We start from the raw sequence: 12,438 nt of genomic DNA, 5'->3' as shown, positions 1-12,438 counted from the left end.
AAATATTTTTATTTAGGCCTTCTCACTTAATGGACGGTGTGCGTTTGTTTGTCACTACTGCCTGCACGACTGCTTCATCACCTGACCGAGGGCGCTACTGTGCAGAAAACCCACTCAGACCTGAATATTTTAGCACTCTCTCTCTCTCTCTCTCTCTCTCTCTCTCTCTCTCTCTCTCTCTCTCTCTCTCTCTCTCTCTCTCTCTCTCTCCATGCAGCCTCCCAGTGGTCGAAAGGAGGAAAAGATGGCACCTCACGCGCCGCTGTCAGCCTCTCCGCCCGGCTTCTCGTCCTGCGGACAGCGGCGTGCTTCACTCTGAGACGGCCTCCTCCTCGGACCGCCAGCCTCCTGACGAAACACCGAAGAGCATTTCATTTTTTTTTTACTTTTAAAAGACAGACCTGAAAACTGTGCGCATCTTCTTGTAGCATTTCCCCCACACCCTGCCGCCTTCTCAGACCTCAACATCTGCACATCTCAGCCGGCTGCAGGCTGCAGCGCTGTTTTTATTACTCCGGAGCTGCTGCTGCTGCTGCTGGATCTTTTTTTTTTTTTTTTTTTACCAGAACTTAACTCAAGGACAAACAGTGAGCGGACAGAAAACATTCATTGTGTATACACAGGCAGGAGAGGACGATGAGGTAAGTAGAAGCATGTGTGTGTCTCTCTAGCTTCACAAAACAGTGCTGTGATTCCCCTCCGCATTATTCTGGGATTTAAAAGGATAGAGCGAGATAAGCAAACATCCCATTAAAGGGCATTAAGTTGGTTTTATCATCCATCATCATCATCCACAGGCCTGTGATGTGCAGCTCACCGCAGCACAATAGGTGTATCACATGAGCACGCGCTGCTATTGACCGGCAGGTTACCTGTTGGCCGATAGAAAATCAACCTTTAAGAGGAGCAGCTTCTAAAGTCAAACATTATCATACAGAGTGATGGCGCTTTGATGGTCTAGCTAACATCTCTGTGACCAGCTCGCGCTCTGTGATGAGTCACGTGGAGGTTGTCCGCAGAGAAATAAAAAGATTTGTAGTCAAAGAAAGCAGACTACACGTGCAGATTGGTTTTAATGACACTCAAGTACAACATCTATGTGATCCCTGGATTTAAAAAGAAGTCACAAGTGTTTCTTCTCTCGAATCACACCTATATCTGCACGCGCATGGGCGAAATCCTCGTGCGCATGCACGCGCACACACCTTCCCAGATTAGAGCCAATCCGCTGAGAGTATTCTCTACAGCATCCAGACACAGCTGTCTGAAGGATGCAACCACTGGTTTTATTGGCTGACTGAATGAGCGAATCAGGTGAAAAGTAACTGGCAGAACACAGCAGCACAGCCAATCAGCTGCGAGCCTGCTGAGACACAGATGTGGGTGGGGCAGGATGGTCTTGGCAAAGGTTCAGAATGGACAGGAGGAACCCTTGGCTGACTCTAATTGTTGTTGGCATTGAAATATCTGTGAGTTTGTGAGTGCATGTGTGTGTCCCAAGGTCAGAGTGGGATTTTGTCACAGGATGCTCGAGGTCAGTGTCTCTTTTTACAGGATTCCACTAAACACAGCTTTTCTCTCTGCTACTGCTATGACCACTGCTCTTTAAACTCGGTCCAACACTGGAGACCTAAACACACTCTTATATGACTTACTAATAATTTAGCCTGCAGGAGAGGGTTTATTAATAAAACGCTTTAAACGGTCAAGTGGGCATAAATATCACTTTCCTGCACAGTCATCCCTCTATTTTTTAATTTAGCAGATAAATGACTGTCGATGACTTTCTTCTGATAATGTCTTCCTTCATAGTTCTTGCCCATGTACCATTGCATATCCCTCCACCTTTTTCATTGCATAATTATTACATTATTTAACATTTTATTCTTCCTTAACTGCTTCCTCTAGCTTCCTTTGCTGATTTTAGTTGTTTGGTTGGTTCTCCGCTCATTTATTTTCACCAACTTTAGACTTATATACCTACAAAAAAAACCCACTGTGTATAATTGGCAACATTTGTAGAATTATAAGCTTTTTGGCTCCATCTTGGCCTTTAGGAGAAATCATTTTGCGCATAAAATGATCAACCAAAGAACAATTTAGAAATCTCTCTATTAATGAGGCTGCATAAACACACTGCGTAACAGACTTTTAGATGTTTTTTTATGCAGGTTTTTCCTTGAAGAGCTGTTATAATTCACATAATTCATATTTTCATAGCATCTACGGTCATACTTTTTTCTGTTTACATTATTTTGTCTCTTGTTATGTTCTGACCTGTGCTAAAAGACTCAGAAATGGCTGCAAGTTAAAAAGATGTAACCACGGGTTGAGGTTTATTTCATATAAACTAACTCTGACAAGCTGTCTGCTGTAGCATTTGTTGTTGTGGCTCTTTGTCTGAAAGCCACTTAGACACTCAGCTGTGAGTGATTGTGTGCTGTACGGAAGTGCTCTGCAGGTGGCAACATAGACTGTGACTTCACACAACAAGCCGACACACAGCTGTGAGTGTGTCCCTGCTGTCAGTGTGTGGTCCATACTGTGAGCAATTCTTTCGTTTCTGATATGGTTGTCTGACTTTAAATGTGCATAATTGTAGCACGTAAACTTGGTGCTGTTTGAGCTTGACCATGTTTGTTTGGTTAAGAAGCTGGGCTGATAGTTTGTGTGTTTACTGTTCTATATAGTACGCTGGTTTGTAGGACACAGGCAGCAGTTTAGTGCTGTGATCTAATGAGCATTAATCTCAGTGCTGGAATCTGCAGTTCAAACATCCATTATTTAAGGTTCATTAGAACTCAGTATCTTGGAGAACTGCAGTGAAGAGTTGTTTTTAAGTGCTTTTTAAAAAAATAAAAGGTCATTACCAGTTTGATTTAATGCAAGCACACATTATACAGTATGTTGGCTGCATCAGTCCCCTGTAGGTTTCTTTATACACATGTCTGATGCAGTTATCTTGTTTTGCTTTGAAGTATTTCAATAAACTTGGAATTTGATTATGAAATTGGCTTAAATTGGTCCTCGCATGCAGAATTCAATATTTAATCCTGTTCAGACTTTTCCTTTTCTATAACCGAGGAGGTCCAAATCTTTAAACCAACACAGCTCCTGTGTCTGTTCCTCATTTGTCAGGATTAGACACATTAGTGTAATTATCTCCGGCTGTGCAGACGGCGGAGGTGCTGCACGTCTCAGGGGGGAAAACTCCTGGGACAGTAAAGCCGGGGTTTGTGATTCCAGCCTGGGATTTTGTTCAAGGACTGATGGAGCCTGAATGTCTGAGTCCTCGTCTTCAGGATAATCATTTTATATTTCCTCCTCCACCAGCTCTCCCTCTCTCCCTCCTATTGATTAACAGGCTGTGATGACGGCAGCAGCCTCTTTTCCATGTTGAACTACTGGTCTGACACAAAACTAGTAAACCTGGATTACATGTGATGGACTGGTTTGTTGCTCTATGTGCTACATGTGGACTCTGCTGCTTCTTGACTCACAAACTAAACTGCAGACATTAGTTCTGAAATGGAACTTCAGGCCTGATAACTCTGATCATTAAATGCAATGTTTGTTGGCTAATGAATACTTCAACAATTAGGCTATTTGAAGGAATTCCCTGAAATTTAAAAAAAGGTTCATGTCCGTATAGGAGCATAAATCCTTTTGACTCAGGTTAGGGAAGGGAAATACATCAGCCTCTCCGGGATGAAAACTATTGAATTTATTACAGATATTTAAGTCTCCCTCAGGATTTAATGACCTGATTTCATTTACAGGTACACATGTTCATCAAAAGATCAACATCTTGTCCCATTTTTAGTTCATCATCAAATACCTGCAAAACTAATGACACCCCTGAAATATTCATCTGTACTTTGCGTTTAATGCTTCAACTCTTCAGAGACAGTAAATGTTACAACGGCTAAACAACATCCTGTTGGCACTATCACAGTGAGCATGTCGCCATAGCACGATTAGCATTACGCTTGTTTTATTGATTAATACTTGAAGTGACATAAAGAGCAGTAAAGTGGTGGTTTTAGCTCCTCTTGTATCGTGCTCCCCTGCTTTTATCGGTTGTGAATAACTTAAGATGTAATGTCATACTGGGAAAAAGATTTCTACCTTAAATTGATACGTTTAAGAAGTTTTCATTCAAACATCAGAATAAGTATTATAAATAATTACAAAATAATAATTGACGATGCGAATAATCTTTTCAGCCCTATACTTAATTCTGGACCTTGATTTAAATAGACTTAATTGAGCATGAAACATTTCGAGAGTGTTATCAATTTAGTTTGTCCTTGCATTGCAAGATAAGATATTGTTTTGCCTTGTTGCTTTGTGTACTTTGTATAACCATCTATCTAAAGAAAATGGTTAAATCCAAATTTGACATTTCTGATAAGGTCATCCCTAGTCAATTATGTCAAATCATGCAAATGACGTGAGATATGATGTTTGCAAACATTTGTGCTGACCAAAAGTTTACACTCTTAACTTAAACACACTTGGATGAAGCCTTGCATGTTAACAGTTCATGTGCCTGCGTGCTTTCCTCGCCCTTCTGCTGAGTTTGACTACAGGATTGATGTGTGGTCCTGCCTGCGGCTCACGGTGGCCTCCCACCACTGCCACCACCTCCATTTATGCATGAGTGCATAAAGCAAGTTATATTGCGCTCTAAAAATGAAGAGTGGGCTCTATCGATCCATCACCATCACTGCTGCAGATGTGTATTGACAGGAACAGTTGGTGGTATGTGTGTGACCCATATGAATAGTAGCAATATTAATAGTAACTGGGTGCTGAATTTATGCAGGACAAGGGCGAGCAGATGGACGTGAACTCGTTTAAACACTGATCAATCATACCAACACACAGGCTGATGTCTGAGCAGAAACGTGTGATAGTGAATGTCTGCTTTCCTGGTGCACTGTAGAGATGTGTCGTACGAGGGAAATAAGCTTCAGACAGGTTGACTTCCATTATACACTTACACTGTAAAACAATACTGCATGCACCTGGTGCTTGACCTGAAATGAATCATAATGTCTCCTTTTATTGTTTTGCCTGTGATGTTCTGCTAGTACCACAGAGTCATGCTTCTCAGAGGAGGTCAGATTTCTCTCTCCATGCACAGCTGTGCGCTTTGAAGTCACACAGGTGTGTGCTCTTGATTACATACTTTTTCCAATGTTAAAACCTTCCAGTTGAGGTATATTTTTGATCTTTGGTTCCACAAATGTTGGAAATTCAGAGGAAATATAAACTGTGTCTTTTAAAGATGCAGGCGTCTCATGCTTCCTGAACATTTCACAGTTAAATGTTTTTAAAGTTTAGTTAAAGCATCATAACCTGGTGACTACTCAAAACTTCTTTGGTTGATTTTATTTTTGGGCTTTTTATGCCTTTATATGTCAGGTCTCTCCTCAAGAGTAGAAGAAAACAGGTTAGAAGGTCAGAACAATGATTTTCAATAATATCTCAAACTGATTGTAAGATAGACCTCAATGCAGATATCTGTTTAGAGAGATTGTCACAATACTGTAGATGGGAGCTGGGATGACAAACACATAAAGTTCCTTCCTCCTGATTTTTGCTGAACACACAGACTGTTTCACCTGCATACACCTAAGCCTGCTGATATCTGATTGGTCAATACAGCTCAGACTACAAATGTATTACTAACAGAAACCACAACACTTCTCAAGCTGAAAATCCAGACCCCCGAGTACAGAGTCTACTTTTCTACATTAAACTGCCAGTAACTGTAGTGTTTTGGTGGAGTCCTGCAACTTTTCGTTTTTTGTATAGGCCGAAGTGAAAAGGAAGGATGCCACTACATTGTACTGCTCAAACAGAACAAAATAAAATAAATGAATGAATGAATGAGTCTCAAAGTTTTCATCAGTTTTTTGTTTTCCTTTAGCAAAATAATCTGTTTTTTTAAATCGCTGCAATAGTGCCAGAAAGCAGACGGACAAAAATACAGCTAGCTAGTGAGCATAGTGAAGCATTAGCATTAAAAAAAGGGATAGTTAATAAGTTATAAGACCAAACGTGGAGGTTAATGGCGGGCAAAACCTCGAACATTCAACACAGTATCAAACAGGACTGTAAATAAAAGTTGATGTTCGTTGTGTTAAAGTGTAAACATTAGCTAACTCGGTTGTGTTTGAACTTAAAAGCTATTAGCATTTCCGTATAGCTTCTTTTTCCACTAATGTTCTAAGTACCTGTTTCTGGAGGTTTGAGTACATCTATTTGAAATGAGGCCTGCATTATCTGCAAGTCAATAAAAAGTGAATTAGTTGATTGCTATTTTTAACAAATATGAACCACCACTTTTGATTATTGTTCACCACCTGCTTTATGTGGATCACTGGAGCTAAACAGGATCATGTTATACAAGTTTGATGTGCTAAAACTGGTTGGCAAAAATCCAAATGATCAAATGTAAAGGACTACAGAGACACATGCAGACAACAATCCCAGTTAAGGTTAGGAAACACTTTTGGTCTTTGGAAAAACTGCAATACTAAAGCTCCTTGGTCTGATGCGCCTGATGTGCTGTCCTATGATTTATATGAAATGTAACCACAGAACATCTTCCAGGCAGCTATAATTCAATGATGCAGTATATAAACACAGGGTAAAGTGTTTCTGATAAAAGATTTAAAGATGTGTGATGCTCTACCTGTGTGCCATCAATTTCATACATTTTGAACCTAGTGAGTAAAATATATTGTTAATGAGGCAAAACAAGATTCACAGACATCTGTGACAGCTGAAGTTCAGCTGCTTGTTGTTAAGTTTCTCTGCCTGCTTGAGGAAATTTAATGGACTTCCTGTGAGTTGTATATATTTATATCCCAAAGACTCAGTAGCTAACAGATCTTAGACAGATGCCGTTGCACATCTTTGAGTTATGACGGTCACTTTTATCATATTGCAGCCCGACACACTGCACAAAATGGAGATGGATGTTTTGCACAGACACACTGTGATACATCCCATGTCAGGTGTGAGGTCACGTGGCCTGTCCCCTGTTGTGAATCAGTATGAAAACACAATGCATTCTGGGTGACAACAGTGTGGTTTATGAGTCATAATAATGCACACTGAGGCGTCACAAGGCAGAGCGCTGAAGCTGATCTGCACAGACGTGTGTGTTTGTGTGTGCGTGCGTGTGTGTGTGTGTGCATGCGTGTGTGTGTGTGTGTGTGTGCATGCGTGTGTGTGTGTTTGTGTGTGTGTGTGTGTGTGTGTGTGTGTGTGTGTGTGTGTGTGTGTGTGTGTGTGTGTGTGTGTGTGTGTGTAAGAGAGGTAATCAAATCTTTGTGAATGAGAGGGAAACCACTCCCTCCCACTCTTCCCTGCTCTGTCACCCCCTCCCCCTCTTTCTCCTCTGCCTGCTCCCATTGGTGTGTGGCGTAATTAAAATGATGGGATCATGTGAATCAGACAGTGTGTGCGCGAATGTATGTGTGTTTGATTGCAGCTGAAATACAATCCCCGAGCTAGAGAGGATGAGTCTGTGTGAGTTAACTGAGGCGACAGGAAACGTCATAGATCTTAAACCTCCTCTCTGTAACACCTCTCACGCTCATTTAATACCATTTCTTTTGCCTTGTACAGCATCACTGCACACAGGTGGATTGTGGGTGTTTGTGGGGATGGGGGGGTGGTGGGGAAGTCAGATTGGATTATACAGAACAACATGTGACTGAACAGCTAGAAGAATGTATAGTTTAATCTGGATGTTTCTCTACGGTGACACACTTTATTGTACAAGAAATGAAAAATACAACCTAATGAGATCTAAGCGCTGCACTCAGCTTGAAACTGAATACATTTACATGTATATATAGGATGAACTTTATAGGAATTAAAGTCTATTTAATATCCCATAGTAGAGGGACATACTGATAAATTGCTGCTTAAATGTGTCTTGGGAGTGTATGTTTCTTTACACCATGATTTAATGGACAGAATAAGCTCTTGAATAAGTTCTATAATGCATTTTCATTCTGATCTGGTCTTTGTTAAAGTTGTCTCTTCATCACTTGCAGTACATTTGGACCACTTCTCGTCCTCCACCCACTTCAGTTTGCTTGTTTGTGTATGTCGAGGCTGAAAATCTAAGTGTCAAAAAATTGTGTTTAAGTCAGCCATTTGGTGCTGTGCTCTGCAAGACAAAGCCTTTGCAAACGACTGAGGCTGTAATGGTGGAATTCTTTTCAACGTCCTGGGTGTTTCAGTTGAAATACTGCTAATACATTAAAAGCACAGCCTTTGTATTATGTACCTGGATTAACCAGGATTTAAGGATTATATAGTTTGATTACAGTCCATATTTTAGGAGACATCATGGTTTCATTTTACACAGACAAAATCAGAATGCCTGTATTGTTCAGTTCAAACCCTCTTTTACATTGCCTGTTCAAGGCGGGACTGTTTCACCTCCTGTAACGTAAAAAACACAGAGGTGTAAGGTGAAAGGGGTTCACCTGAGAGTAATAGCAAAGGTAGTACTCGTTTGTGTGAACATTGGAACCAGCAGGATGTATCAGCACCGTGTATGTGTGTCAGAGTGTGTGTGTGTATATAAAGCTTGTGTGGTTTGTGTAGATGTTGTGCCTCTGCAACACTGTAATGCAAAAAAAAGATGAAGACTGACACTTTCAATAACACCTACACACTTAATGATATTGATGCTACTGATGCTACTGATGCTACTGATGATGTGATGACGACGATGAGGATATTGATGAAGCTGTTGATGTTGTAGTTGATGAAGATGATGATAAAAAATAATCTATTTCATACACCCTGTGCATTGTCTCTGTTGTTAAGTCAGTAAGTGCTGTTTATTGTCACATACTGATGTAGTTTCCTTCTTTTTTGTTCCACACTTGTGTTTTTCTTATCTCAGATGTACTTTGGAGAACAGCGCCTGCTAAATTAAATTGTAGAATTCTAAAATCACACACTGCTACTTAAATGTAACACAATAGAGGGGTTCAGTGTAAAATGAACATGGCAGGGTAACAGCAGAGCTTCATTACAGCACTATGGCAGAGTCACTGTTCATAAAGGAAATGTTTGGGTATGCAGCAAACAACAAAAGGAGACAATGAACCAGTGGTTTTTTTTTTTTTTTTTTGAAGATACACACAACCCTAGCTCATCCAGGAAACCACTTATAAAATAAAAAGGGGCAATTTTCTGATCTGTGACATTTATACTGAGGAATGCCTCAAACTGGATTTTGTGTACCTGTTGACCCTTGTAAATAGAGGGAAAATGTCCTTAGCAGATTAAAATCAAATGCTCCATAGAGTAATGAAATCCAGAGATTTAACTAAAGGATAAAGGTTACAGTTTGCAAATTAGAAAGTAAATGTCTTGTAGAATATTGTTGAAAAAGGTCAACCTGTAAAAGAGTACATGACAAAAATAAAATGTAAGGGGAAGAAGTAGAGCTCTGTAACCAAACACAGCTTCATGAAGGTGATGTTATGACTCAGGTATGTGTAGTTTAAACAGAGCCATGTGAATACCATACAGCAAGTTAAAGTTTTTATTCAATAGAGACTCATTTTTGAGATATTCACTTCTCATCAACCGTGAACATCAGATTCTGCCTACATATGCATGTGTGAATGGGTGCAAACTGCTGTGTACAGCTTGAGTTTATCGACATCACTAAGGCGAGTGTGTGACTCGTCTCCTCAGTGACAGCGCCTTCATGTGGTGCCTGTGAATCACAATAAAAAGTGCTGACATTTTGCAGAGTATTCTGTCACTTCACAGTAGACACTCTTGTGCAGAGTTTCGTGCTCTTTTTCACAGAGCTCACATCCCTGAAATGTCACATGATGCTTGTGCAACCTTTTATGTCAAGATGTTTAAACTTTCGATCCATTGTCTTAAAACGGGACGTGCTTTACATAAACCAACTACATTTATTCACCCTTCACACAACAGGGGGATAACATCTGTCCAGATGTTGTGTGAAGTGTGTACAAAACTGTTTCTTTGCATTTGTGCTTTATGAGATTCCATCACATTTTCACCCTGAATTTTTTTGTCCTCTCCCTCCTTGCACACACACACACACACACACACACACACACACACACACACACACACACAAACTCAGTCCTGCTGTGTGTCAGACAGAAGGCCATCCCTCCCGCTGTATGCTAACAGCCATGCTGTTACAGTAGCACTTGGCTGCGCTCTCTCTTTCACTCTCACACACACACACACACACACACACACACACACACACACACACACACACGCACACACACACTCAGTAGAAGCAGCGGTGTGTGGATTATACTGCTGGGGTCTAACCTGAGAGCGAGAATGAGGGATGGGTGGGGGAGGTGCGTGTACTGTAAGTGCAGGCTGGATGTCCTTTCACCTTCCTGTTCTGCTTCTCTTCTTTTCTCTCCCCATCTTTTTCTCTCCTGTTTCCCTCCCCCACTTCCCTGCCCCCCCCCCCCCCCCCCCCGACTTCCTCTCTCTCTCTTCATGCAGTCTATCTCCATCCCACTCTTAAACTCTTTACCTTATCCATCTGTATGCTCCTCTATCCCCTTCACCTGCACACTCCCCCACCTTGAACTCAGTGTCTCTGATATTCTGCTCACCGTGACAGTTTCTCCATAGCTCAGATTTAAAAAAAAAAAACAAGGACCTTCACTGTCACAGTTCCACACAAACACAAACTCACATTGTGATGAATGCTTGAGGGGCTTCTAGAGAGGGGCATAACTGACTTCTAACTGTTCAGTCAGTGAGAAGATTTTTTTGTGTTTTTTAGAGAGAGATGTTTTATGCTTTTGCTCATGTTTAACTGAAGCGCAGTTGTCCTCAGTCAGTGGTTATTGTCAGAGATTAAAAAAGAAAGCTGCTCATGGCGTGCTGAAGTTGAATGTGGAAAGAGCTAGATTTATTGATACCGTCTGTATGGACACTCAGTGGCCACTGGGGAAGCTTATAGCTTACAAACAAAGTTCAAACCTCAATATATTCATGGAGAAAATCATTCCCCTCACATGCTCCCATCAAACTTATCAGGCAGCTTTTTGGACTCTTTAATGATGAAAATTATGGGTTTTTTTGTACGATATGAAACAAAAACAAATGTAAAAACATCCAATCATCTCATCTCTTTGGCAGATTGTCTTCAGTGTTGTCACATTGTCGGTCTTAAGAGTTTAAGGCATGATTCTGGGATTAGACAACAAACAAGTCCAACATCATCTTAGATTTGACAGGAGTTAGGATTAGGCCGACATAAGTAATTAGCATCTGGCTCCAGTGTTTAAGTTTTAAAAAGAGAGACAACTGAGTCCGCATTTGGGACACATATGGTTGAAATTAAAAAATGCAAAAGATTTTGACTGTGGCAGTGTTTTCTTCTTCTCACCTATCACACCTTTCGCAACATGTTTTGTATCATCGAGGAATATGTATTTAAGTTTAAAAAAAAGTTGTCAATCTATTCTTGTATGTCTACATTTAGGGACAGTCTGCCAGTGTCATTCTAGGGTCTACTTCCTTTAATCCGTCTCTTGCAAGTGTCCCATCATTGCCGCTCTAAATCATTGCAGTCCCCTATAAGTCTCTGCCAAAGGGGCGGAGGAGTTGTAATGAAGCCTCATTTCTGTGAGGAGGCAACATGATGCAACTCATTGCAAGTAAAAGCAGACATTTGCAACTTATTCCAAGTAATTTTTTTTTCCAGCAACTGGAAAATATGTCTTCTAATATCATACAGACGTAACAGTAATTTGATTGGCATGTCAGCAGCAGAGTTAACAGTGACTAAATTGCTGCAAATTGCAATGTCAGCCATTGTCCAAACCTATATGACAGACCGAAGCATGTTATCAAACTGCTCTGCAGTCTGACCAATCAATGAAATGGCCTGCTGGCAGACCACAGCGGGACAGATGTGGGTGATGTGAGCTGTACTAGAAAGAGAACATTCCTCATACATCAGAGGATAGACAGTAAATATGAGAGGGATTTATTTATTACAGGCAGAAGATTAATTTTATGGCTCACACCATTTACTGTCAGTTATAATCTATGTGATCTGGATAGATGCAGGATAGCAACTTGACAGGAAGGCAAAAGTAAAAAAGAGGTAATGAAAGGGCAAATGTTGTCAATGCACAAATTTCCCCCACGGGGATCAAATAAAGTTTACCTTTTCTTTTATCTTTATCTTTATCAAAACTAGATAGTGATTTTCCACATGATTCCAGAGATACACTATTACATTTATTCAAAGCAACAGCTTATGTTACGATGGCCAACAAAGTTGTTATGATATTGCAAAAGATTTACATTTGGAAAAACAGGCTGTAAATTAAGAAAACGCTTCAATGTTTTTCTACGTTTTGC

At 40.5% G+C, this 12,438-nt stretch overlaps 1 protein-coding gene across 1 annotated transcript in view; it reads left to right on the top strand.

The window, feature by feature from the left end:
- Positions 1–212: 212 nt before the first annotated feature.
- Positions 213–12,438, top strand: part of evlb (Enah/Vasp-like b) — a 49,840-nt gene continuing 37,614 nt past the window's right edge. The window contains exon 1 of the mRNA XM_020632363.3: positions 213–641. Coding sequence (XP_020488019.1) covers positions 637–641 — 5 coding nt within the window. The 5' untranslated portion in view covers positions 213–636. The remainder of the gene's footprint in view (positions 642–12,438) is intronic.

The sequence above is a fragment of the Labrus bergylta genome, chromosome 15 (assembly GCF_963930695.1).
Source record: "Labrus bergylta chromosome 15, fLabBer1.1, whole genome shotgun sequence".
NCBI classification, from domain to species: Eukaryota; Metazoa; Chordata; class Actinopteri; order Labriformes; family Labridae; genus Labrus; species Labrus bergylta.
This window is presented reverse-complemented; position numbering and strand designations above follow the sequence as displayed.